General features: G+C 44.1%; 1 protein-coding gene across 1 annotated transcript in view; it reads right to left on the reverse strand.

Moving 5' to 3' along the window:
• The window catches only part of LOC144681152 (dynein axonemal heavy chain 8-like), a 1,929,890-nt gene that overhangs the window by 907,045 nt on the left and 998,696 nt on the right, over nt 1–24,149 (reverse strand). The window contains exon 40 of the mRNA XM_078542879.1: nt 5,779–5,951. Within this exon, the coding sequence (XP_078399005.1) occupies nt 5,779–5,951 (173 nt within the window). The remainder of the gene's footprint in view (nt 1–5,778; nt 5,952–24,149) is intronic.

A 24,149-nucleotide genomic window follows, 5' to 3' on the forward strand; every position in this document is an offset into this window, starting at 1 on the left:
ATTTTTCGAGTAGGTATTTAGTTGTGTATATGAGGGTAGTGCAGTTAATGTAGTCTATATGGACTTTAGTAAGGCTATTGACAAGGTCCCGCATGGGAGAATGGTCAAGAAGTTAAAAGCCCATTGGATCCAGGGCAATTTGGCAAATTCAATCCAAAATTGGCTCAGTGGCAGGAGGCAGAGGGTCATGGTCGAAGGTTGTTTTTGCGATTGGAAGCCTGTGACGAGTGGTGTACCGCAGGGATCGGTGCTGGAACCCTTGCTGTTTGTAGTGTACATTAATGATTTAGACAAGAATATAGGGGGTATGATTAGTAAATTTGCAGATGACACGAAAATTGGTGGCATCGTAAAGAGTAAGGAGGAAATCCTTGGATTACAGGATGATATAGCTGGGCTGGTAAGATGAGCAGAGCAGTGGCAAATGGAATTTAATCCTGAGAAATGTGAGGTGATGCATTTTGGGAGGACTAACATGGCAAGGGAATATGCAATGACTGAAAGGACCCTAGGAAGTACAGAGAATCGGAGGGACCTTGGTGTACATGTCCATAGATCTCTGAAGGCAGCTGCAGAGGTAGGTAAGGTGATTAAGAAGGCATATGAAATACTTGCCTTTATTAGCTGAGGCATAGAATATAAGAGCAGGGTGGTTATGTTGGAGCTGTATAAAACGCTAGTTAGGCCACAGCTGGAGTACCGTGTGCAGTTCTGGTCGCCACACTATAGGAAAGATGTGATTGCAGTGGAGAGGGTGCAGACGAGATTCACCAGGATGTTGCCTGGGCTGAAGCGTTCAACTATGAAGAGAGACTGGATAAGCCAGGGTTGTTTTCCTTAGACCAGAGATGGCTGAGGGGGACCTGATAGAGATATACAAAATTATGAGGGGCATAGATAGGGTAGATGGGAAGAAACTTTTCCCCTTAGCAGAGGTGTCAATAAGGCAAGGGGGAGGAGGTTTAGAAGGGTTTTGAGGAAAAACTTTTTCAATCAGAGGGTGGTTGGATTCTGGAACACACTGCCTGAGGGGGTGGTAGAGCCAGGAATCCTCACAACATTTAAGAAGTATTTAGATGAGCACTTGAAATGCCATAGTACACAGGGCTACGGGCCAAGTGCAGGAAAATGGGATTAGAATAGGTAGGTGCTTGATGGCCGGCATGGACATGATGGGCCGAAGGGCCTGTTTCTGTGCTGTATAACTCTATGACTCTAATATTCACAATTATTCCAGGAAAAAGAGCGTGTTCATGAATGGTGGGGACCCTTGACAATTATACAAGGCAAAATAGGGTGGTCATGAGCAGTGTGGGCCCTTTGATAATAGCACAATTATCAGTTTTCAACAAAAATTGGGAATCGGTGGACATATTGAATAATTACTTAATATCAGTATTCACAGTAAAGGAAGAGTTTAGCATCCTAGACATTCCAAGAATATAATATTGAAAAAGGGATGGAACTCACCAAAGTTAATATAAAGAAAATATCAGTAATGAAGAAAATAATGGCACTAAAGAGTGACAAAATCCTAGAACCAGGTTTCCATTCCAGAGTTTTAAAGGAAAGGAAGTAACAGAACATTGCAGATGCTCTAACTGCTTCAAAGTTCTCTCAATTTGGGAACCACCTTTTTAGATTGGAAAATTGTGTATGTCACTTTGCTATTGAAGAAAGGTGAACACCTGGAAAATGTTAAGCTCATCAGAGGCAGCCAACATAGATTTGTGAGGGGTAATTCAGACATGACAAGCCCAATTAAAATTTTTGAAGAGGTGAATAAAGTAGTAGACAGGGGAATGGATGCTATTGATATGGATCTCCAGAGTGCATAAAGATGATTAGCTGACGTTGAAGTAGATAAAATTGAATGCCTATTATTGACCTTGTTAGGAAATTGGTTGACTGTCAAGAGACAGAAAGTAGGAATAATAGGCAGTACTCCAACCGACAGAATGTGACTAGTGGTGCCCACAAGGAGCTGTGCAGGGGCCTTAACAATTCATTGTAACTCTTTCGAGTACATTCACAGTTCTTGACTTTTTTTTTCCGGGAGTGGGACATGAACCCACAACCTTCTGACTCAAAGGTGAGAGTGCTATGAACTGAGCCACAGCTGACACCTCAAATGCTTGACTGGTCCGACATTAAGGTTGCAGTTGTAACTCTTTCGAGTACATTCACAGTTCTTGACTTTTTTTTTGTTCAAAGTCCCGGAGTGGGACATGAACCCACAACCTTCTGACTCAAAGGTGAGGGTGCTATGAACTGAGCCACAGCTGACTTGCCTTTATTTCCTCTAGACTTGACAAGTCCAATGCATTTCTTGCTGGCCTTCCATATTCTACCCTTCATAATCTTGAAGTCATGAAAAACTCTGCTGCTCATTTCCTTACTCCCACCAAGTCCAATTCACCCATCACCACTGTGCTGGCTGATTGACACTAGCTCCTGGTTAAGCAATGTTTCATTTGTAAAATCCTCATCCTTCTTTACAAAGCTCTCTATGGCCTTGCCCCTCTCTATCTCTCTATTCTCTTTCAGGCTCAAAACTTTCCAAGGAACCCACACTCCACTAATTCTGCCCTCCCCAAGTTTAATTGACCCACTATTGGTGGCCATGGCAACTGTCAGGGCCATCAAGCCTCAAATTTCCTCCCTAAATCTCTCCAACTCTCTACTTCTCTTTCTTCTTTTGAAACCCTTCTTAAAACCTACCTCTTTGAACATGCTACTGGCCATCTGCCCATATATCTCTTCTTGTGGGTCTGTGTCAAAGTTTGCTTTATGATACTCCTGTGAAGCACCTTCGAATGGTTAAATATGTTAAAGGCACTATACAATCACAAGCTGTTGTTGTATTTATTAATTACATCGATGATGGGATTAAAAGCCACATATCTAATTTTGCTAATGATACAACAAGAGGTAGCATTATAATTAGTGTAGATGAGAAAACAAAATTACCAAGAGATATTGGGCGAAATCTTCTATGGAGCGGCAATCACAGTCGGATTGCCACTCTGCTCCTATTTACTTAACCTATACTGGAGCTCCATATTTCTCACCCAGACCTCTGACCCAGGCCTCCTGAGAAATGTGTGGCATACTGGTTCCAGAACTCTTTCCTCAGAGTGTAGGAGCATTGGGAGAAGCCAAGTAACACCTACTTTTTTACAGCACTAGCTGACATATTCTGGTAAGTTTAAATATCCCAGCCACTTTGACAGCCAGGAGAGAAGGTAAATGTGTGAGGTAAGTGGGTGAGGGGGTAGGGTGGTTCAGGGGTTGGGTGGGGTGGGGTGGGGTGGGGTTGGGTGGGGTGGGGTGTGTGGGGTGTGTGGTTGAGGGAGTAGGCGGGTGTTGGGAGGGTATTTGGGGTTTAGGAGCAGTAATCAGAGGCGTGAGGGTACTTAGGGATGGGTAGGGGGGAGGTACTCAAGGGTGGAGGGTAGGGGTGGGACCTGGAGGAGTAGTTGAGGGGTGGAGGGTAGTCAGGGGTTAGTCAGGTGGTCAGGGAGGCATAGTCAGGGATGGAGGGATCCAGTGTAAGTACTATAAGGATACTATTAGGATCCAGGTCAGTACTATAATTATCCAGGGTTTAGAACTGTTTTAGTCCATCTAAATTTTCCTGGTTAAATATTCTGCTAAGTAAGTCAGAACCATCCGAAGAGTATCAGAGGGTTCCAGAAACAGAGAATTGCCCAACAGAAATTGAAACTACCTGGACAATACCTGTGTAGTCAGTAGATGGGGGCTTCTTCTGGGGTATGACCATCTGGAGAACGGTAGTTCTGGGCCATTACTTGATTTAATGAATGGGCAAAACTGTAGCAAGAGATTTCAATGTAGGGAAAAGTGAGGTCATCCACACTGGACTCAAAAGGTCACAATAGAGTTCTTTATAAATGATGTAAAGCTAGTGGAGATCCAAAGAAACTTGTGAGTATAGGTGCCAAGATCAGGTAAATGTCATGGTACAGAAAATAATCAAAGAGACAGTTGGAACGTTGGCCTTTATATCTGGAGGACTAGACTGCAGTTGAGTCATGTTCCAGCTATACAAAGTCCTGGTTAGATTACACCTGGATTATTGTAAGCAGTTCTGGCCACTAAACTTAAGGAAGGATATGTTAAGACCATAAGATCATAAGACGTAGGAGCAGAAATAGGCCATTCGGTCTATCAGGTCTGCTCTGCCATTCAATGAGATCATGGCCGATTTGATAATGCTCAATTTGACTTTCCTGCCTTTTCCCCATAACTCTTGATTCCCTTACTGGTTAAAAATCTGTCTGTCTCAGCTTTGAATATACATAACAACCCAACTTCTACAGCCCTCTGCGGTAAAGAATTTCACAGATTGACTACCCTCTGAGAGAAGAAATTTCTCCTCATCTCTGTTCTAAATGGGCGAGCCCTCACTCTGAGATTATGCCCCCTGATGCTAGACTCTCCCACAAGGGGAAACAGCCTCTTGGCATCTACCCTGTTAAGCCCCCTAAGAATCTGATATGTTTCAATAAGGTCGCCTCTCATTCTTCTAAACTCCAATGAGTACAGGCCCAACCTACTCAACCTCTCCTCGTAAGAAATTCCCTCCATACCTGGAATCAACCTAGTGAACCTTCTCTGGACTGCTTTCAATGCAAGTATATCTTTCCTTTGATAAGGGGACCAAAACTGTTCACAGTATTCTAGGTGTAGTCTAACTCGTGCCATCAAGGGATTTTTTTTCTTCTTTCATGGGACGTGGGAGTCGTTGGCTGGGCCAGCATTTATTGACCATCCCTAATTGCCCTTGAGAAGGTAGTGGTGAGCTGCCTTCTTGAACCGCTGCAGTCCATGTGATGTTGGTACACTCACAGTGCTGTTAGGGAGGGAATTCCAGGATTTTGACCCCATAACTGTGAAAGAAGAAAAATATAGTTCCAAGTCAGGATGGTGCGTGGCTTGGAGGGGAACTTGCAGGTGATGGTGTTCCTACGCATCTACTGCCCTTGGTCTTCTAGGTGGTAAATGTGGTGGGTTTGGAAGGTGCTGTTGAAGGTGCCTTGGTGAATTGCTACAGTGCATCTTGTAGATACACTGCTGTCATTGTACATCAATGCTGGAGGGAGTGGATGTTGAAGGTGGTGAATGGGGTGCCAATAGGTGGGCTTCTCTATCCTGGATGGTGCTGAGCTTATTGAGTGTTGATGGAGTGTCACTCGTCCAGGCAAGTAGGGAGTATTCCATCACACTCCGACATGTGCCTTGTAGGTGGTGGACTGGCTTTGGGGAGTCAAGAGGTGAGCCTATGACCTGCTCTTGTAGCCATAGTATTTATATGGCAAACTATTTAGCAGATAGACATTCTATGAAAAAGTGCCCATAAATTTGGTAAATATCCGGCACCAGAAAGATGAGGACCATGACTCTGCATTTATTAAGCCTCATATTTCATTTGTGATATAAGTGGCAAGCTGCAACAGCCTACTGGCGAAAAGTCGGGCCTCTGCAAACATTGTAGTGTCCCTCAGGTAAATGGGTCCAAGGTTTGCATCTAGGATTGGAGAGTCAGACAACACAAACTGGGGTTCAGGACAATTGGTCGGAATTGGGTCAGGCAGACTAGAATCTTGGGTTTGGAATCTCGGTACCTCGGGTCACTGGACCACATCATTTAAAGGAAAATCAAGCCCATAAATCATTCTAAATTGTTAGGTTTATCATGGCAGGGATAATGTTAAAAAATAAAAGTCTAATAAACTGTCAAAGATCTAGCCTCACCTATCTGTTAAAGGCGTGATAACAAGTCGATCAGTGCAGCCCAAAAATTCATTCTGATAGATAAATTCCACATCAGTGATACCCACTTTTATTTCTTGTGTGTCATCGTTGAAATAAAATCGACTTTGTTTCAACCATTCAAAGTCGCTTACTGTTCTGATATGCATTTTTACCTGTGTAAGAAAAAAAGACAGAAAGTATAATGTTTACATTTACATTTGAATATGAGGAACAACATAAATAACAGAAAACAATGCATTTAGTAAGAAAGATAACCATTCCTTAAAGTAAAAGATAATCAATATATTATTAGGAGCAAGCATAATTTACCAATTGAGAATTACAGAAGTTTTTATTGTTAATAATATTGCAATGCAACATATATTTCTCTCCTTTTGAAATGTCATTTATATGCCTGAAGCAAAGAAAATTGCAACTTAAATGAACATGGTAACAACTAATGACGGTGAAGAAATATATGATTTAAAAAAAATTCATACAGGGGATTTCTTAGAGGATAATTTCTTAGAGCCGTATATTCTAGAGCCAACCCGGGACCAGGCTATTCTGGAGCTAGTAATGGCTAATAAGAAAGGATTAATCAATAACCTCATGGTAAAGTAAATTCCAGGTGTCAGTGATCATAACACGCTAGAGTTTCATGTTCAGTTTGAAGGGGAGGAGTGTGCGTCTAAGGGCGGAATTTTCTGTGCCCGCTGACGTTGGGTGTGTTCAACGATGTGAGCAGACAATATAATGAGAAGGCCAAAAATTGATTTCGCAATGTCGTGAAACCAGTTTGCAATCATCCGCTCTGCCCATCAATTGCAGGCCGCATTTCCTGCCATCAGACGTGGGAAACCTCGTTGTAATACATTTGCATATCATTACAAGGCCAGCCCACTGGAATCATCCCCCCACGATGGATCATCTGAGAACGTCGGCGTGATTCACAACAGCACATATAAGGCATGCACTTGGCAGGCTGCACTTCGAGGGGAACTCGGAGGTGAGTGCACAGAAAGGTCACGCAGTGCTCGCCAGGGTTGCCTGTTGGACTTCAAGGTGGAGGTGACTTGGGGGAGGAGGGCAAGGGCTGCACTGCTGTCGAGGCGACTTGGAGGGGGGCAAGGACTGCACTGTGGTCGAGGTAACCTGGGGAGGTGGGAGGTCTGCACTACGGTCGCGGTGACTTGGGGGGGTGCATGGAAGGGCTGCCCTGCGGTCGAGGTGACTTAGGGAGGGGACAAGGGCTGTACCAAGGTTGATGGTGATTTTGGTGGCCATCCTGCAGCCAGACCGGGGGTAGAGGACATCACAGCGGGCCTCCACTGCATCCAAAAGGTGCTTGAGGGATGCGTCACTATACTGGGGGCTGCAGTCTCCTTGCTTACCAAGACCATGTCCTCTGTGCAGCAGTCATGGACTGGAAGCGTGCAACTGCACTTTAAATATGGTGCCCGGCATGATGAAGCACGAGGTGACAGTGTGGCAGGCGAATGAGAACCCGCCCGTCTTTGAAATGATGTGTTTCCCTGGAATGCATGATTAATGAGTCGGGATTGGGATGATACAGCGTGAAAACCCACCATCGCAATCGGCAGGAAAAATGTTCTTTTCCCACCTGCTACCACACTTAGTGTAAATCTGGGACGATTCTGCTCTGAGACTCATGTTTGAAACCTGAAAAAAGGTCACTATAAGAATATGAAAGCAGATCTAGCAAAAGTGAAATGGGAAACTAGGTTAAAAGGTAGGACAGTAGAGTTTCAATGTCAGACTTTTCAGGATACATTTTAATAATCTCAGCAAATTTTTATCCCAGTTAGAAAGAAAGACTCCTTGGGAAGGACGCATCACCCATGGCTGAGTAAGGAAGTTAAGGATAGTATTAAATTGAAAGAAACATTGTACAAATCTGCAAAGATTAGTGGTAGAACAGAAGATTGGTCAATTTTAAGCACCAGCAAAGAATGACTAAAAAAAAATAAAGAGAGAGAAAGAAGAGTTACTAGCTGGCTAGTAATAGAAAAGTAGACAGCAAGAGTTTCTACAAGAATTTAAAAAGGAAAAGAGTAACTAAAACTAGTGTTGCTCCTTGAGAAAGTGAGTTTGGGGAATTGATAATGGAAAACAAAGAAATGGCAGAGGCAATAAAGAGGTATTTTATGTCCATCTTCACTGCAGATGACTTAGAAAACTTCCAAAAGCTACTTGAAAATCTGCGGTCTGTCCGCAAGAAAGACCCAAACCTCCCTGTCGCTTGCCATTTTAACACTCCACCCTGCTCTCTTGCCCACATGTCTGTCCTTGGCTTGCTGCATTGTTCCAGTGAAGCCCAACGCAAACTGGAGGAACAGCACCTCATCTTCCGACTAGGCACATTACAGCCTTCCGGATTGAATATTGAATTCAACAACTTTAGATCTTGAACTCTCTCCTCCATCCCCACTCCCTTTCCGTTTCTTCCCCCTCCCTTTTGTTTTTTCCAATAATTTATATAGATTTTTCTTTTCTCACCTATTTCCATTATTTTTAAATCTATACCTGTAATGCCCTGTCAGTCTTTCCACCCTACCCCCACTAGAGCTGTACCTTGAGTGCCCTGCCATCCATTCTTAATTAGCACATTCTCTTAGATAATATCACCACCTTTAACACGTCTTTGTTCCTTTGTCTGTGACATCCTTTGATTATCTGCTCCTATCACTGCTTGCTTGTCCCTACTACCACGCCCCCCCCCCACCCCAACTTCTCTCCCCCCACCTCACCCCCCACCTTAAACCAGCTTATATTTCACCCCTCTCCTAACTTTACTCAGTTCTGCTGAAGGGTCATGAGGACTCGAAACGTCAACTCTTTTCTTCTCCGCTGATGCTGCCAGACCTGCTGAGTTTTTCCAGGTAATTCTATTTTTGTTTTGAAAATCAGGAGTTGAACAGAAGGGAGGAACTTAAAACCATCACCATCACTAGGGAATAGGTGCTGAGAAAACTATTAGACCTAAAGGCTGACAAGTCCCCAGGACCAGATGGCCTGCATCCTAGGGTTTTAAAATAAGTGGCTGCAGAGATAATAGATTCATTGGTTATAATCTCCCAAAGCTCCTTAGGTTCTGGAACAGCCCCAATGGATTGGAAAAAACTAATGTAACACCTCTACTCAAGAAAGGAGGGAGGCAGAAAGCAGGAAACTACGGGCCAGTTAGCCTAAGATCTTTCATAGGGAAATTGCTAGAATTATTAAGGAGGTCATAATAGGAATCTTAGAAAATCATAATTTGATCAGGCAGAGTTTGTTGTTCACATGGGTTTGTAAAAGGGAAATCATGTTTAACTAACTTAGAGTTTTTTGAAGAATTAACATGCAAGGCAGATAAAGGAGAATCTGTAGATATGGGCCAGAATATTTCCGTCAGTGAGTTGGGGGCGGGGCCCACTCGCCGACATGAAAATGATGCGGGATGATGTCGGGAGGAACCCCCACCGTCATCCCGCCCCATTTAAATATTAAGGAAGGCGGGCGGACAGCGAAATCAGCTGTCTGCCCGCTGATCTGTCAATGACCAATTGAGGCCATTGACAGGGTAGTTAAACCAATTAAAGGCACTGTCTGTCCAAACTTAAGGCTGGCGGGCCGGCCAGGAGCCCCAGCAGGCTTCTGAAAAAACATGAAACCTCATCCACTGGCGGGATGAGGTTTCATGTCTGTTTTTTAAAACTTTAATAAACTTTATGTATTATTTATTAACATGTCCCATCTCGTGTGACATTGTCACATGAGGGGGACATGTTAATAATGTTTTTATTTTGCTATTTTTTAGGTTTATTAAACTTTCAGCGCTCTCCCTGAGACAGCACCTAGTCTCAGGGAGCTGTGCACTCTTTCGCGCGCATGTGCGAAAGAGCGCACTTTGACAGTTGGAGAATCCCTCCCCCCACCCCCGCACAGGAAGTGCATAGTGCTTCCCATCGGGCTGCCCGCTGGGTGGGCCTTAATTGGCCCGCCCACTCAAAATGGCGGCGGGGCCTGTTTCGGCGGCGGAGTTCAGCTGCCCGCCTGCCACCGAGCCGGTGGGGCCCGCCCGTCCATCGAGGGCTAAATTCTGCCCGTGGTGTACGTAGATTTCCAGAAAGAATTTGATAAGGTGCCACATCAAAGGTTACTATGCAAAATAAGATTACATGGTGTAGGTAACATATTGGCGTAGAGAAAGGATTGGTTGGCTAACAGGAAGGAGAGAAAAGGAATAAATGGGTCTTTTTTGAGTTTGGTGAGACCACATCTGGAATACCGTGTACAGTTTCGGTCTCTTTATTTGAAAAACTGAAATAATTGTGTTAGAAGCAGTTCAGCAAAGGTTCACTCAACTCATTCCTGTCCTGACAGACTTTAGTCGTTATGGGTGTTGAATCTCTTCCCAAGAAAGCAGTGGAGGCTGTGTCATTGAATTTATTCAAGACAGAGTTGGACAGAATTTTGACAGACAAGAGGGCCAAGGGTTATGGAAGGCAGACAGCAAAGTGGAGTTGAGGCACAACCAAATCAGCCATGTTCTTAATGAATGGTGGAGCAGACTCAAAGGGTGAATAGCCTACTCCTGCTCCTAAGTCCTATGTTCCTATAGGATTTGAGCATCGGTGGCAAGGCCAGCATTTATTGCCCATCCCAAGTTATCTTTGAAAAGGTAGTGGTAAATTGCCTTCTTGAACATAACTGAATGGTTTTCTGGGCCATTTCAGAAGGCAATCAGAATCACTATACTGGGGTCACAGAGAGGCCAGGACGTGAATGAACCAGTTGGATTTTGGGGACAATGCAGTAATTTCAAGGTGACCATTACTGACACTAGATGTTAAATCCAGATTTATCTCATCAACCAAATTTAAATTCCCCATCTACTGTGGGAATTTGAATTTATGCCTTTGAAGCATTAATATAGGTCACTGGATTGTTAGTCTAGTAGCATAACACCTATGCTACCATAGTCCTATTATCAGTAAGTGATCTTTTGAAAGGAATTTGGGTGCACCATTTAGCTGGAACATAGGAAAACATTGAGCCTTAGCAATCTTTCAGTAGAGGAGACCTGTTAATTCTTTGCTAGAACAAACTAAATCCAATCCTGCTTCTGTGTGGTCGAGGGAAGGTATCTCATAAATGGGACATAAGTGCTGCTTTCGGCATACCTTTAGAGCTTGCTTGCCCGCCAAATTTCAATTGAAATTCATCCAGCTGCCCACATTGGAGAGGGAAGGGCTTGCACAGACATTCTCACCAGGGTTTCAGGTGGTGGGGAAGGTCATTTGGTCAGGGAGGCTGGATGTTGTTGTAAGGTCAGGAGTGTGTGTGGGTATTCAGGAATGGTGGGTAGGTCAGGTGGCAAGGGGGGTGGGAGTGTCATCATGGGGTCAAGGGGAATTGGGTGGGGGTGTCAGTACCATAATTACCCAGGATACCCCCGCCCTCGGTCCCGGGGAACAGAAGATCTGGGCCTATGGTATTGCTGTTGGTGCTTATTTTCTGATGAAGCATTAAATTATTGACTGAGATAATTGAACTCAACAACTGCAACCATCTTCCTTTGTGCTAGATAAGACTCGAACCAGCAGAGAGTTTTCCCTGGTTCCCATTGTCTCATGTTTTGCTAGGGCTCCTTGATGCCACACTCGGTCAAATAATGCCTTGATGTCAAGGGAAGTTACTTTCACCTCACCTCTGGAGTTTAGCTCTTTTGTTCATATTTGAACCAAGGCTGTAATGAGGTCAGGAGCTGAGTGGCCCTGGCAGAACCAAGCTGAGCGTCAGTGAGCAGGTTATTGTTGAGTAGGTGCTGCTTGATAGCACTGTTGACAACTCCTATCATCACTTTGCTGATGATTGAGAGTAGACTGATGGGGGGGGGTGGGGTTGGATTTTTCCTGGTTTTTGTAGACAGGACATACCTGGACAGATTCCCGTATTGCCAGTGTTGTAGCTATACAGGAACAGCTTTTTAAAAATTCATTCATGGTATGTGGGCTTCGCTGGCTGGGCCAGCATTTATTGCCCATCCCCAATTGTCCTTGACAAAGTGGTGGTGAGCTGCCTTCTTGAACTGCTGCAGTCCATGTGCTGTAGGTACACCCACAGTGCTATTAGGGAGGGAGTTCCAGGATTTTGATCCAGCAACAGTGAAAGAACAGTGATATATTTCCAAATCAGGATGGTGTGTGGCCTGGAGGGAAACTTCCAGGAGGTGGTGTTCCCATGTGTCTGCTGCCTTTGTCCTTCTAGATAGTAGCGGTTGTGGGTTTGGAAGGTGCTGTCTAAGGAATCTTGGGGAGTTTCTGCAGTGCATCTTGTAGATGGTAAACACTGCTGTTATTGTGCATCAGTGGTGGAGTGAGTAAATGTTTGTGGATGTGGTGTCAATCAAGTGGGCTGCTTTGTCCTGGATGGTGTCAAGCTTCTTGAATGTTGTTGGAGCTGCACTCATCCAAGCAAGTGGAGAATATTCCACCACACTCCTGACTTGTGCCTTGTAGATGGTGGACAGGCTTTGGGGATACGGAGGTAAGTTACCCACAACAGGATTCCTAGCCTAGGACTTGCTCTTGTAGCCATAGTATTTATAAGGTTAGTCCAGTTCAGTTTCTAGTTAATTGTAACCCCAAACATGTTGGTAGTAGGGGATCCAGCGATGGTTAGATTCTCTTTTGTTGGAAATGACCATTTACTGGCACTTGTGTGGCATGAATGTTACTTGCCACTTGTCAGTCCAAGCCTGGATATTGTTTAGTTCTTGCTGCATTTGGACATGGACTGCTTCAGTATCTGAGAAGTCATGAATGATGCTGGACATTGTGCAATCATCAGCGAACATCCCCACTTCTGATCTTATGTGGGAGGAAGGTCATTGATGAAGCAGCTGAAGATGGTTGAGCCTAGGACACTACCCTGAGGAACTCCTGCAGTGATGTCCTGGAACTGAGGTGATTGACCCCCCAACATCTACAACCAGCTTCCTTTGAGATACATATGACTCCAGCCAGTGGAGAGTTTTCTCCCTGATTCCCATTGACTCCAGTTTTGTTAGAGCTCCCTGATACTACACTTAGTCAGATGCTGCCTTGGTGTCAAGGCCAGTCACTCTCACCTCACCGCTGGAGTTTAGCTCTTTAGTCCATGTTTGAACCAAGGCTGTAATGAGGTCAGGAGCCAACTGACCCTGTTGACTAAGGGTGCAGTTAGTTAGTACTATTGCTGGAAGTTTGTCAGGGTCCATAGCCTTTGCAGTATCCGGTGCTTTTTCCTCAAGGAGTCAGGAGGTGCCATCATGCAACCACAGGGAGGAAGAACGCCAGCAAGGAAACCTGGGTGCTTCATCCCAGGGCACTCCAAGGTTCTGCCACTCAGCCATCCTCCTCCAGTAACCCCACAACTTCCAGCTGGTCAAGCTAAGGAGTGTGCACATACACGTGTACAAGAGATCCTTGGCAGGCTGGGGCCCTCTAGGCCTCGGGTCACCAGAGGTGCCTGCCAAATTCATCACAGTCAACAGGCCAAAGCAGTCAGCAAGCTACCTCCACCTCAGTTGTGGTTGAGGCGATAAGAAAAGAAAGATAAAGAAGTTTTGAAGACACATAGGTTAGACTGGTGTCCACCATTGTAAATCGTTATGGAACTTGTGAATATATGTTCACTTGCACTGTTTAGAAGTTTCCTGGATTCTCACCTTGCTGCAAGTTGCTTCAATGGCTGTGGACCCTTATGGGTGTAGATCTTTGTCCCCGATCAAAGTACGATAATGTCCTTCTATAGAGTCACTTCTCTCACATTATTAACATTGTAATTATTAAATATTTTGACATGAAGGTGCTTAAGCACTGGCCATCATTTGTGACTGTGTGGCTTGGGCAGGCATCAGGCATCATACAATCCATTACTTCCAGCTCACCACGTTCTGAGCTCTGAGAATAATGTCTGTGCAGAGTATCTGAGTGGCTCTCTATTGGTAATCCATATCAAGTAAAAAATTGGGTTAATTTCTCTACCACTACTTTATCCATAATTGTCCTTAAAGGATGGCCTCTAGAAACCGAGTTGTCATATCCATAACAGAAGGATATACTGGTGTCCTGGTTTTGTTTTTGGCAATGGTCTCACACAGTTTACTAACACCATGCTGAATGGTTCCCCAAAAACTGGTATAGGAATTAAGGTTACTGGTTTGATTGCATGTTGTGGTTTTCCTACCATCTGGTACGTATGGCATGTTTTACAAAACTGTACCACATCCTTATGAAGACCTGGCCAGTAAAACTGCCGGTTTATCCGTGCTTGAGTTTTCCATATCCATACATGTCCTGCCATACAACTTTCACGTGCTATCCATAATATCTCTTTATGATATTTGGGCAGTACTACTACCTGATGAACAAGCGTCTACTCCTCTGTGAGGAGATCTCCACTTCCTCAGAATTCCATTTTTCCACTGTAAGAGCAATGTCCAGATTTATTTTGACCACTTCATTTGCTTAGACACCTTTTCAAACTAAATAAAGAATGCCTCTGAATCCCTTTCCCGAAACCTTGGGAAGGCTTGCACAAATTTAAACATCATCCCACTGGTCTTTGAGCTGGAGGTTTTTTCATTATCAGAACCTTCCTCAGCATCTGAGGCCTCTTTTTTTAAGGTCCAGCCTTTTAAGCGAGTATTCCCTTTCTTGTTCTGTGTGTCTCTTTCCCCTTTGCCTCTCTTACATATCCTTCTCTTTCTTTATTGCTAACTTCTCGCTCTGGAAGTCAAGTTCTCCTGTCTTATTTTGCTCCTGCCTTTCTGCTTGCTCCCTTTGAAATGCTCTCACCTTTTTCTTTTTCTTTGTTTCCCTTTTCTTTTTATTTTGCCTCCAATTCAAGTTTTTTTCTCATTTGCAACTGAATCTTAGCCAATTCAAGTGAAGCATGCCCTGGAGAACATGGTCTCCTTCCAATTTCAAATGCCTCATTATACCTCAACTGTGCCTGTTTTCCTTGCCCCTACGGGTAATTCTAACTCCAACATATCCACCAATTCCATTAATTGAGTCTTGATTACCTTTTGTAAACTAGTCAGGGTCACAATTTCCATTTGTAGAAAAGTCTTAGCAACTTCCAACGCTATTTTAGTTTACCATTGTATAAGAAACCTGGTCTCGGTCCTTCTATCCCTTACCAATTATTATTCCACATCCAATCACCCACTGTCCACATTTCAAGTTCTGCAGGGCTCCCAATTTATGTTATGGCCGAGATGGAGGAGTGCGCAAGTTATCAAGTTCCACTACTCCACAGGCCATACCCCCATTAATTTAAATGTTTAATTTTCTGAAATGGCCAAAAGAAAAGGGACCCCGACCAAGCTTATTCCAAAAAACTCAGAATGATTAATTTATTTTAAAACAAACTTCTTTTAACAAGTTGCAAATACAAGCGAACACACAATTGTAATCAGGAATTAAAACTATCTATCTCTTCCTAAAGAACTCTCCCAGCATGCACACAGACACAGACAAACAAAGGAGAAACAGTTAGTCTCCCTACAAAGATGGGCTTTGGAGGGTGGGCATTACAAAATAAAGAATAAAGTCCATAGGGTCTTGATGCTGTCGAGCTGGAGTTCCCTCATGTGAAGATGGGCTGCAGGACCCACAGGATGTCTGGAAGTTCTCACCAGCTGGTCTCAGCTTTGCAGGTCCAAATACAGATTGTTATACTCAGCTGAGGGACCTCTAGCTACAGGATGATAGCCATACACAATTTTAGGCAAGGTAGAGAGAAGGAGCCAGCTAGGGTAGCCTTCCTTCCTCAGCTTGTTCCCCAACAACACTGAAAGCAAAACCACAGGTTCAAACTTAAGATTTGCCTCTGCCACGTGATTGCCTTTTTGACTTCTAGATTTTCATTAATTAAAGTGCCTTGCAGTTCAAAACAAACAAACAATTTCTCAAGTACCATATAGGTGAGGTGATTTCTTGGAAGCGGCCTGCTCATTTACAGTTCCAAGGTGAATTTATGAGTTTCTTTAAAAAAAATCCCAGGTTATCATCCAGATGTCCAGATCATGTCATGTCTTCCATTTTGTAAAAGAAAAAATCAGTCTTGAGAGACATGGTTCTCACAAGACAGTAACAACCTCCTGTGGGCTGCAGATGTCAAATACAAAGGCCATCTGCATTTTCTAAGCCAGGCTGGCCAATCGGAGTCTATCCATCTGCTAAAACAAAGGATCCCGCAACCTTCCTTCCAAGTTCTAATGGATGGAACTTTTAACAATCTCAGGGGCCCAGACAAAGGGATACACACACTTTGTCAAAGCCAGAGTGGAGAGGTGGGAGTCATGTGACATGGACCTAGCTTGTGGAGCCAGTAATATTGCCTTATGGAATTTCAAAGCTTAGTCTACCATTTTACCATTTATAAGCAGCCTCATGGAAAAGGGGTCTGATCAGAGTGAATACCTGGCCCCATCTACGCTGTTTCTGCTGGAACTTTTGTACCATTTCCTACAAGATTGATCCATCTCTGTGTGCCCATCTTTTCATGTGAAGTCAACTCCACTAGAAAAGTGAACAGCATCAATTTTCAACCTGCCAACCTCTGTGAAGGAATACCTCAAGGAACTTTGATTCTGGACTCTGGACCCACACGAAACATTCATTATTTTCTCGAGCTGAGAGCACAGATAGGCACATGGGAGTAGATATCATAGCTATGACTGAGACTTGGCTAAAAGGGCAGGATTGGCAGCTCAACATTCCTGGTTATAGTGTATTCAGACGTGACAGAGAGGGGGATAGAAGAGGAAGGGGAGTCACAATATTGATCAAGGAATCAATTATAGCAGTGAGGAGGGATGATATCTTTGAAGGATCATCAAATGAGGCCATATGGTTAGTAGTAAAAAACACAAAAGGGGCAAACACGCTGTTGGGTGTGTATTATAAGCCCCCAAACAGCCAGGGAGAGATAGAGAATCAAATGTGTAATCAAATTTCAGAGAAGCATAAGTATAATAAGGCAGTAATAGGAGGGGATTTTAACTACCCAAATATTAACTGGAATAGTTTTAGTGTGCGAGGTAGGGAGGGAGCAAAATTCTTAAGTTGCATCCAGGAGAAAATTTTAGCCAGTATGTAGAAAGCCCAACAAGGAAGAAGGCAATTCTGCACCTAATATTCGGAAATGAGCCCAGGCAGGTGGAAGGTTTATCAGTAGGGGAGCATAGTGATCATAACTCAGTAAGATTTAGGATAGTTATGGAAAAGGATAAGGTTCAGCCGGGAATAAAAGTTCTAAACTGGGGCAAAGCTAATTTTACTAAGATGAGATACGATTTGGCGCCATATTTAAAGTCCAGCCGGGCTCAGTGCTTCCAGCCCAGGACTGCAGTAAAGAAGACATGGCCTCAGAAGGCAAGAAGACTGCAGGCCTTGAGAGCTTTTTGGACACCATGGAGACCTGTTCTGTTGTCCTCTACCCTGATCTGGCCGCAGGAGAGGCAACCACATTATCACTTTGGCTAGGTAGTAGATGGCAGTGGTGATCAGTGCCAATTCTGCACAGAAGAGGTTGCCCATTCAATGCAGATAGATAATGAATGATCTCATCCATGCAGCCAGGATATGGCCACTATTTCATCACTCTAAACTCACAAACTCAAGCCCATCACACATTCACTGGCATTTCACTCAGTGCGAACACAAGGGACATCACCACCCATTCTCACACACATATGCTCACATGTCTTTTGGACCTCATCTCCTCTGGAAGCTGCCTCCTCAGCCCTCACTATCTTGAGGCCACTTGCACAGATCAACATGTGCTCCCACATACGCCCAGGATACCCTCCTTCCCCAGTACAGCTCGTGTCCTGCAGCCTCTTCCCTTGCCTGAGGCCACTTCTCCCTCTTCGTCAAGCAATCCCTAGCCCTGCAGCTGTTGAAAAGCCACCCACATATGGCTGTGAGCCCCCCTAAAAGTGATATGGTGCTGCCTGTGAAACCTGGCGCTGATGACTGCGAGTGCTGACCGAAGCAAGGTAGGCAATCAAATCGTGAAGTCCTGAGCAAATTGCAGCCTGCCAGGTGCACGTCACATATATGTTGTTGTGAAACACATCGGTTTTCCCACTGACATGGGCGGACGATCCAGCGGGGAGGGATGAGTTCAGCAGACTGGCCTTATAATGATATGCTGATGTATTACAATGAGGTTCCCGATGTCCGACACGGAGAATGCGACCAGCAATTGTTGTGCTGAGTGGACAATCGCAAACTGGTTTCACACCGTTGTGAAACCGATCGTGCCATATTGTCCGCACATGCCACCGAACACGCCCGACACCGTCGGGCACAAACATTCGGCCTGAGTGAGCAGGTTATTGTTAAGCAAGTGCCGCTTGATAGCAGTGTTGATGACCCCTTCCATCACTTTACTGATGGTCGAGAGTAGACTGATGGGGTGGTAATTGGCCAGGTTGGATTTGTCCTGCTTTTTGTGTACAGGACATACCTGGGCAATTTTCCACATTGCCGGGTAGATACCTGTGTTGTAGCTGTACTGGAACAGCTTGGCTAGGGGCACAGCAAGATCTGGACCGCAAATCTTCAGTACTATTGCCGGAATATTGTCAGGCCCCATAGCCTTTGCAGTATCCAGTGCCTTCAACCATTTCTTGACAACACATGGAGTGAATCGAATTGGCTGAAAACTGGCATCTGTGATGGTCTGGAGGAGTTCGAGACGGACCATTCACTCGACACTCCTGGCTGGAGATTGTTGCGAATGCTCTTTTGCACTTATGTACTGGGTCCCTCCTGTGAGTTGTTTAATTGTCTACCACCAATCGCGACTGGATGTGGCAGGACTGCAGAACTTAGATCTGATCCATTGGTTGTGGTTGTCTATCGTTTGCTGCTTATGCTGTTTGGCATGCAAGGAATCCTGTGCTGCAGCTTCACCAAGTTGACGTCTCATTTTTAAGTATGCTGGTGCTGATCTTGCAATGCCCTCCTGCGCTTTACATTGAACCAGGGTTGATCCCCTGGCTTGTTGGTAATGGTGAGTAGGGGACATGTCAGGCCATGAGTTTGCAGGTTGTGGTTGAGTACATTTCTGCTGCTGCTAATGGCCCACAAGCGTCTCATGGATGCCAAGTCTTGAGTTGCTAGATCTGTTCAAAATCTATCCCATTTAGCACATTGGTAGTGCCACACGACATTATGGAGAGCATCCTCAATGTGAAGATTGGACTTCATCCCCACAAGGACTGTGTGGGGGTCACTCCTACCAATGCTGTCATCTGCATCTGCATCTGCAGCAGGCAGGTTGGGGAGGATGAGGTCAAGCATGTTTTTCCCTCTGGTTGGTTCCCTCACAACCTGCCACAGACCCAAACTAGCAGTTATATCTTTTAGGATATTGCCAGCTTGGTCTGTGGTGGTGCTACTGAGCTATTCTTGGTGATAGACATTGAAGTCCCTCACCCAGAGTACATTCTGCACCCTTTCCACCCTTGGTTTCTGCCAAGTGGGGTTCAACGTGGAGGAGTACTTATTCAACAGCTGAGGAGGGTCGGGCGTGGGGGCAGCACGTGGTAATCAGCAGCAGCTGTCCTTGTCCATGTTTGAGCTGATGCCATGAAACTTCATGGGGACCTGAGATGATGTTGAGGACATCCAGGGCAACTCCCTTCTGACTGTATACCACTGTACCTCCACCCCTGCTGGAATGGTGATGGGACATAATTTTCAAGGTTTAATTCCATGAGTATGACTATGTCAGGCTGTTGTTTGGCTCTCTGAATTTTTGCACAAACCTGCAGATGTTAATCAGGAGGCTTTGCAGGGTTTGCCGTTGTCGTTTTTGGTACCGGGTGGTCCATCCAGTTTCATTCCTTTCTCGCGGTTTGATACTAGGCCATTTCAGAGGACATTTAAGAGTAAACCACATTACTGCAGATCTGAAGTCACATGTAGGCCAGACAAGGTGATGACAGCAGATATCCTTTCCTCAAGGGCATTAGTGAACCAGATGGGCTTTTATGGCAATCGTCACCATTTGGCTTTTTAAGTCCAAATTTTTATTGAATTATCTGCCATGATATAATTCGAACCCAGGTCCCCAGAGCATTATTCTGGGTCTCTGGATTATCAGTTCAGTGAAAATACCACCATGTCATTGCCTCCCCCTATTGGTGAATTCACTATTTAAAAAAACACTCTCATTCTTAAAAACCCATTCACTGCATTCAAATTCCTTCCTTTAAAAAACAAGCCCCACATCAAAGACTTCATAATGCAGCACAATTTCTATAATCACAGCTATCAGGCTTATTTCAAAAGACAAAGTGAAAACACAAGCACTGATATTTTTTTAAACTGCAGACTTTTTTTTAAAATAAAAGGCCAGGACACTTAAATTCCTTGACAGCTTGACAGTTCCAAGGGGATTTAGATGCCTTGACAGTTTTATAAGACCATAAGACGTTGGAACAGAAGTAGGCCATTCGGCCCATTGAGTCTGCTCTGCCATTCAATGAGATCATGGCTGATCTAATAATCCTCAACTCCACTTTCCTTCCTTTTCCCCATAACCCTTGATTCCTTTACTGATTAAAAATCTGTCGATCTCAGCCTTGAAGGTAATTAATGACCCAGCCTCTAACGCCTTCTGCAGTAAAGAATTGCATAGGTTAACGACCCTCTGAGAGCAGAAATTCCTCCTCATCTCTGTTTTAAATGGGCAACCCCTTACTCTGAGATTATGCCCTCTGGTCCTAGACTCTCTCACAAGGGAAAACAACCTCTCAGCATATACGCTGTCAAGCCCCCTAAGGATCTTATATGTTTCAATAAGGTTGCCTATCCCTATCTTATCTTATTAAGTAGCCTTATGCACGGTACCTTATCGAACGCCTTTTGGAAATCCTAATATATTACATCTTTTGGTTCCCCTTTATCTATCCCGCTTGTTACCTCCTCAAAGAATTTTAATAAATTTGTCAGACATGATTTCCACTTCGTGAAGCCATGCTGACTCTGCTTGATTATATTATGCATTTCTAAATACTCTGTTATTACATCCTTTATAATAGATTCTAATATTTTCCCAATGGCAAATGTTAAGCTAACTGTCCTATAGTTACCTGTTTTTTGTCTCCCTCCTTTTTGAATAAGGGTGTTAAATTGGCAGTTTTCCAATCCTCTGGGACTTATCCAGCATCTAAGGATTCTTGGAAGATTACTACCAGTGCATCCACTATCTCTGTAGCTACTTCCTTTAAAAGCCTAGGATGCAACCCATCAGGTCCAGGCGGCTTATCGGCCTTTAGCCCCATTAGTTTCCTGAGTACCTTTTCTCTCTTGATAGTTATTGTATTTATTTTCTTCCCACCACTCCCCCACATCCAGCCGCCTTTTTGCCCCTTGATTATTTACTATTTTTGGAATGCTATTAGTGTCTTCCACTGTGAAGACTGATGCAGAGTATTTATTCAACTCCTCTGCCATTTCCTGGTTCCCCATTATTATTTCCCTAGCCTCATTCTCTAAGGGGCCTATATTGCCTTTGGCCTATCTCTTCCTTTTTATATATTTAAAGAAGCTTTTACTGTCCATTTTTATATTGCTTGCTAGTTTACCTTCAAAGCTTATTTTCTCCCTCTTTATTATTTTTTGCTCATCTTCTGTTGGTTTTTAAAACTTTCCCAAACCTATCATTTACCACTAATCTTTGCCACATTATATGTTTTTTTTCTTTCAATTTGACACAATTTGAGCACGTGGAAAACAGTAGCAGAATCAGACAGAGTCAGCATGGATTTATGAAAGGGAAATCATGCTTGACAAATGTAACGAGTAGAGTTGATGACGGCGAACCAGTGGATGTGGTTTATTTGGACTTTCAGAAGGCTTGCAATAAAGTCCCACAGAAGAGATTGACGTGTAAAATTAAAGTGCATGGGATTGGGGGTAGTGTATTGAGGTGGATAGAAAACTGGTTGGCAGACAGGAAACAAAGAGTAGGAATAAACAGGTCTTTTTCTGAATGCCAGGCAGTGACTAGTGGGGTACCGCAGGGATTGGTGCTGGGACCCCAGCTATTCACAATATCTAATAATGATTTAGATGAGGGAATTAAATGTAATATCTCCAAATTTGCAGATGACACAAAGCTGGGCGGGAGGGTAAGCTGTGAGGAGGATGCAGAGATGCTTCAGTGTGAATTGGACAGGCTGAGTGATTGGGCAAATGCATGGCAGATGCAGTATAATGTGGATAAATGTGAGGTTATCCATTTTGGTAGCAAAAACAGGAAGATTATTATCTGAATGGCTATAAATTGAGAGAAGGGAATGTGCAACAGGACCTGGGTGTCCTTGTACACCAGTCGCTGAAGGTAAGCATGCAGGTGCAGCAGGCGGTAAAGAAGGCAAATGGTATGTTGGCCTTCATAGCCAGAGGATTCGAGTACAGGAACAGGGATGCCTTACTGCAATTGTACAGAGCCTTGGTGAGACCACACCTGGAATATTGTGTGGTCTCCTTATCTGAGGAAGGATGTTCTTGCTACAGAGGGAATGCAGCTAAGGTTTACCAGACTGATTCCTGGGATGGTGGGACTGACATATGAGGAGAGATTGAGTCAATTAGGATTATATTCACTGGAGTTCAGAAGAATAAGGGGAGATCTCATAGAAACCTATAAAATTCTAACTAGACTAGACAGGGTAGATGCAGGAAGGATGTTCTCCAACTTTGCCACTGTCTCAGTGGGGGAGTCCAGAACCAGGGGTCACAGTCTGAGCATATGGGGTAGACCATTTAGAACTGAGATGAGGAGAAATTTCTTCACCCAGAGAGTGGTGAGCCTGTGGAATTCGTTACCACAGAAAGTAGTTGAGGCCAATACATTGTATGTTTTCAAGAAGGAGTTAGATATAGCTCTTGGAGTGAAAGGGATCAAAGGGTATGGTGAGAAAGCGGGTACAGGCTATTGAGTTGAATGATCAGCCATGATCATAGAGAATGGTGGAGCAGGCTCGAAGGGCCGAATGGCCTACTCCTGCTCCTAGTTTCTATGTTTCTTCCTTGGTTAACCATGGTTGGTTTATCCCCTTCCTACAATTCTTCTTCCTCACTGGGATATATTTTTGTTGTGAGTCATGAACTGTTTTCTTAAACATCTGACAATGTTCACCTAATTAGGTAAAGAGGCAGACAGATGTAGGGGAACTACTCCAGAGCTTAGAGTCTAGCCAATTGAAGGTGCAGCCAAAAATGGTGGAGCAATTAAAACTGCGGATGCAGAAGAAGCCAGAGTCAGGGGGGCATAGGTGCCTTAAACAATTATGGATCTAGAGGAGATTGCACAGATAGAGGGGGGTGAGGTTATAAAAGGATTTGATAACAAGGATAAGAATTTTAAACCAAGGCATTGCTTAACCAGGAACCCAATTAGGTCAGCGAGCATAGGAGTGATAGGGGAACGGGACTCCGTGCACATTAAGAAATTGACAGCAGAGTTTTGGACGACTCCAAGTTTACCGAGGGCAGAATGTAGGAGACCAGCCAGTGGTGTCGGAATAGTCAAGTCCAGTGATAATGAAGGCACAAATTAAGGTTTCAACAACAAATAAACTGAGACAGTGGCAAAGTTGGAGAATATTACAAAGATGGAATGGGTAGGCTTTGTGAAGGTGCAAATATGAGGTCAGAAGTTCACCTTGGGGTCAAATATGACTGACTTAATTTCAGACTGCTGGCAAGGAGAGGGACGGAGTCAGTAGCTGGAAAACAGAGCTTGGAACAGGGATGTAAAAACAATGGCTTCAGTCTTGACAATATTTAATTGGAGGAAATTTAAGCTTATCCAGTACTGGATGACAGATGAGCAAATTGATAATTGAGCAATGATGGAGGAGTCGAGAAAGTTGTGAAGTACAGCTAAGACAGTTCTTTCGGATAATGTCACTGAGGGGCAGCATGTAGAGAGGAACATCGGACAGAGGAACATAGGACTTAGGAGCAGGAATAGGCTGTTCAGCCCTTCGAGCCTGCTCCACCATTCAATAAGATATGGCTGATCTGGTTGTGGTCTCAACTCCACTTTCCTGTCTTTCCCCCATAACTCTTGACTCCCTTCTCGGTCAAAAATCTATCTAACTCAGCCTTGAATAAAGTTAACGACCAAGCCTCAACTATCTCTTGGGGAAGAGAATTCCACACCCTAACGACCCTCTGAGAGAAAACATTTCTCCTCATCTCTGTTTTAAAATTTTATTCTTAAACTATCTTCCCAAGTTCTAGTTTCCCCACAAGAATCACAGAATCGCACAGTGCAGAAGA

Source organism: Cetorhinus maximus, chromosome 5, assembly GCF_964194155.1.
Source record: "Cetorhinus maximus chromosome 5, sCetMax3.hap1.1, whole genome shotgun sequence".
NCBI classification, from domain to species: domain Eukaryota; kingdom Metazoa; phylum Chordata; class Chondrichthyes; order Lamniformes; family Cetorhinidae; genus Cetorhinus; species Cetorhinus maximus.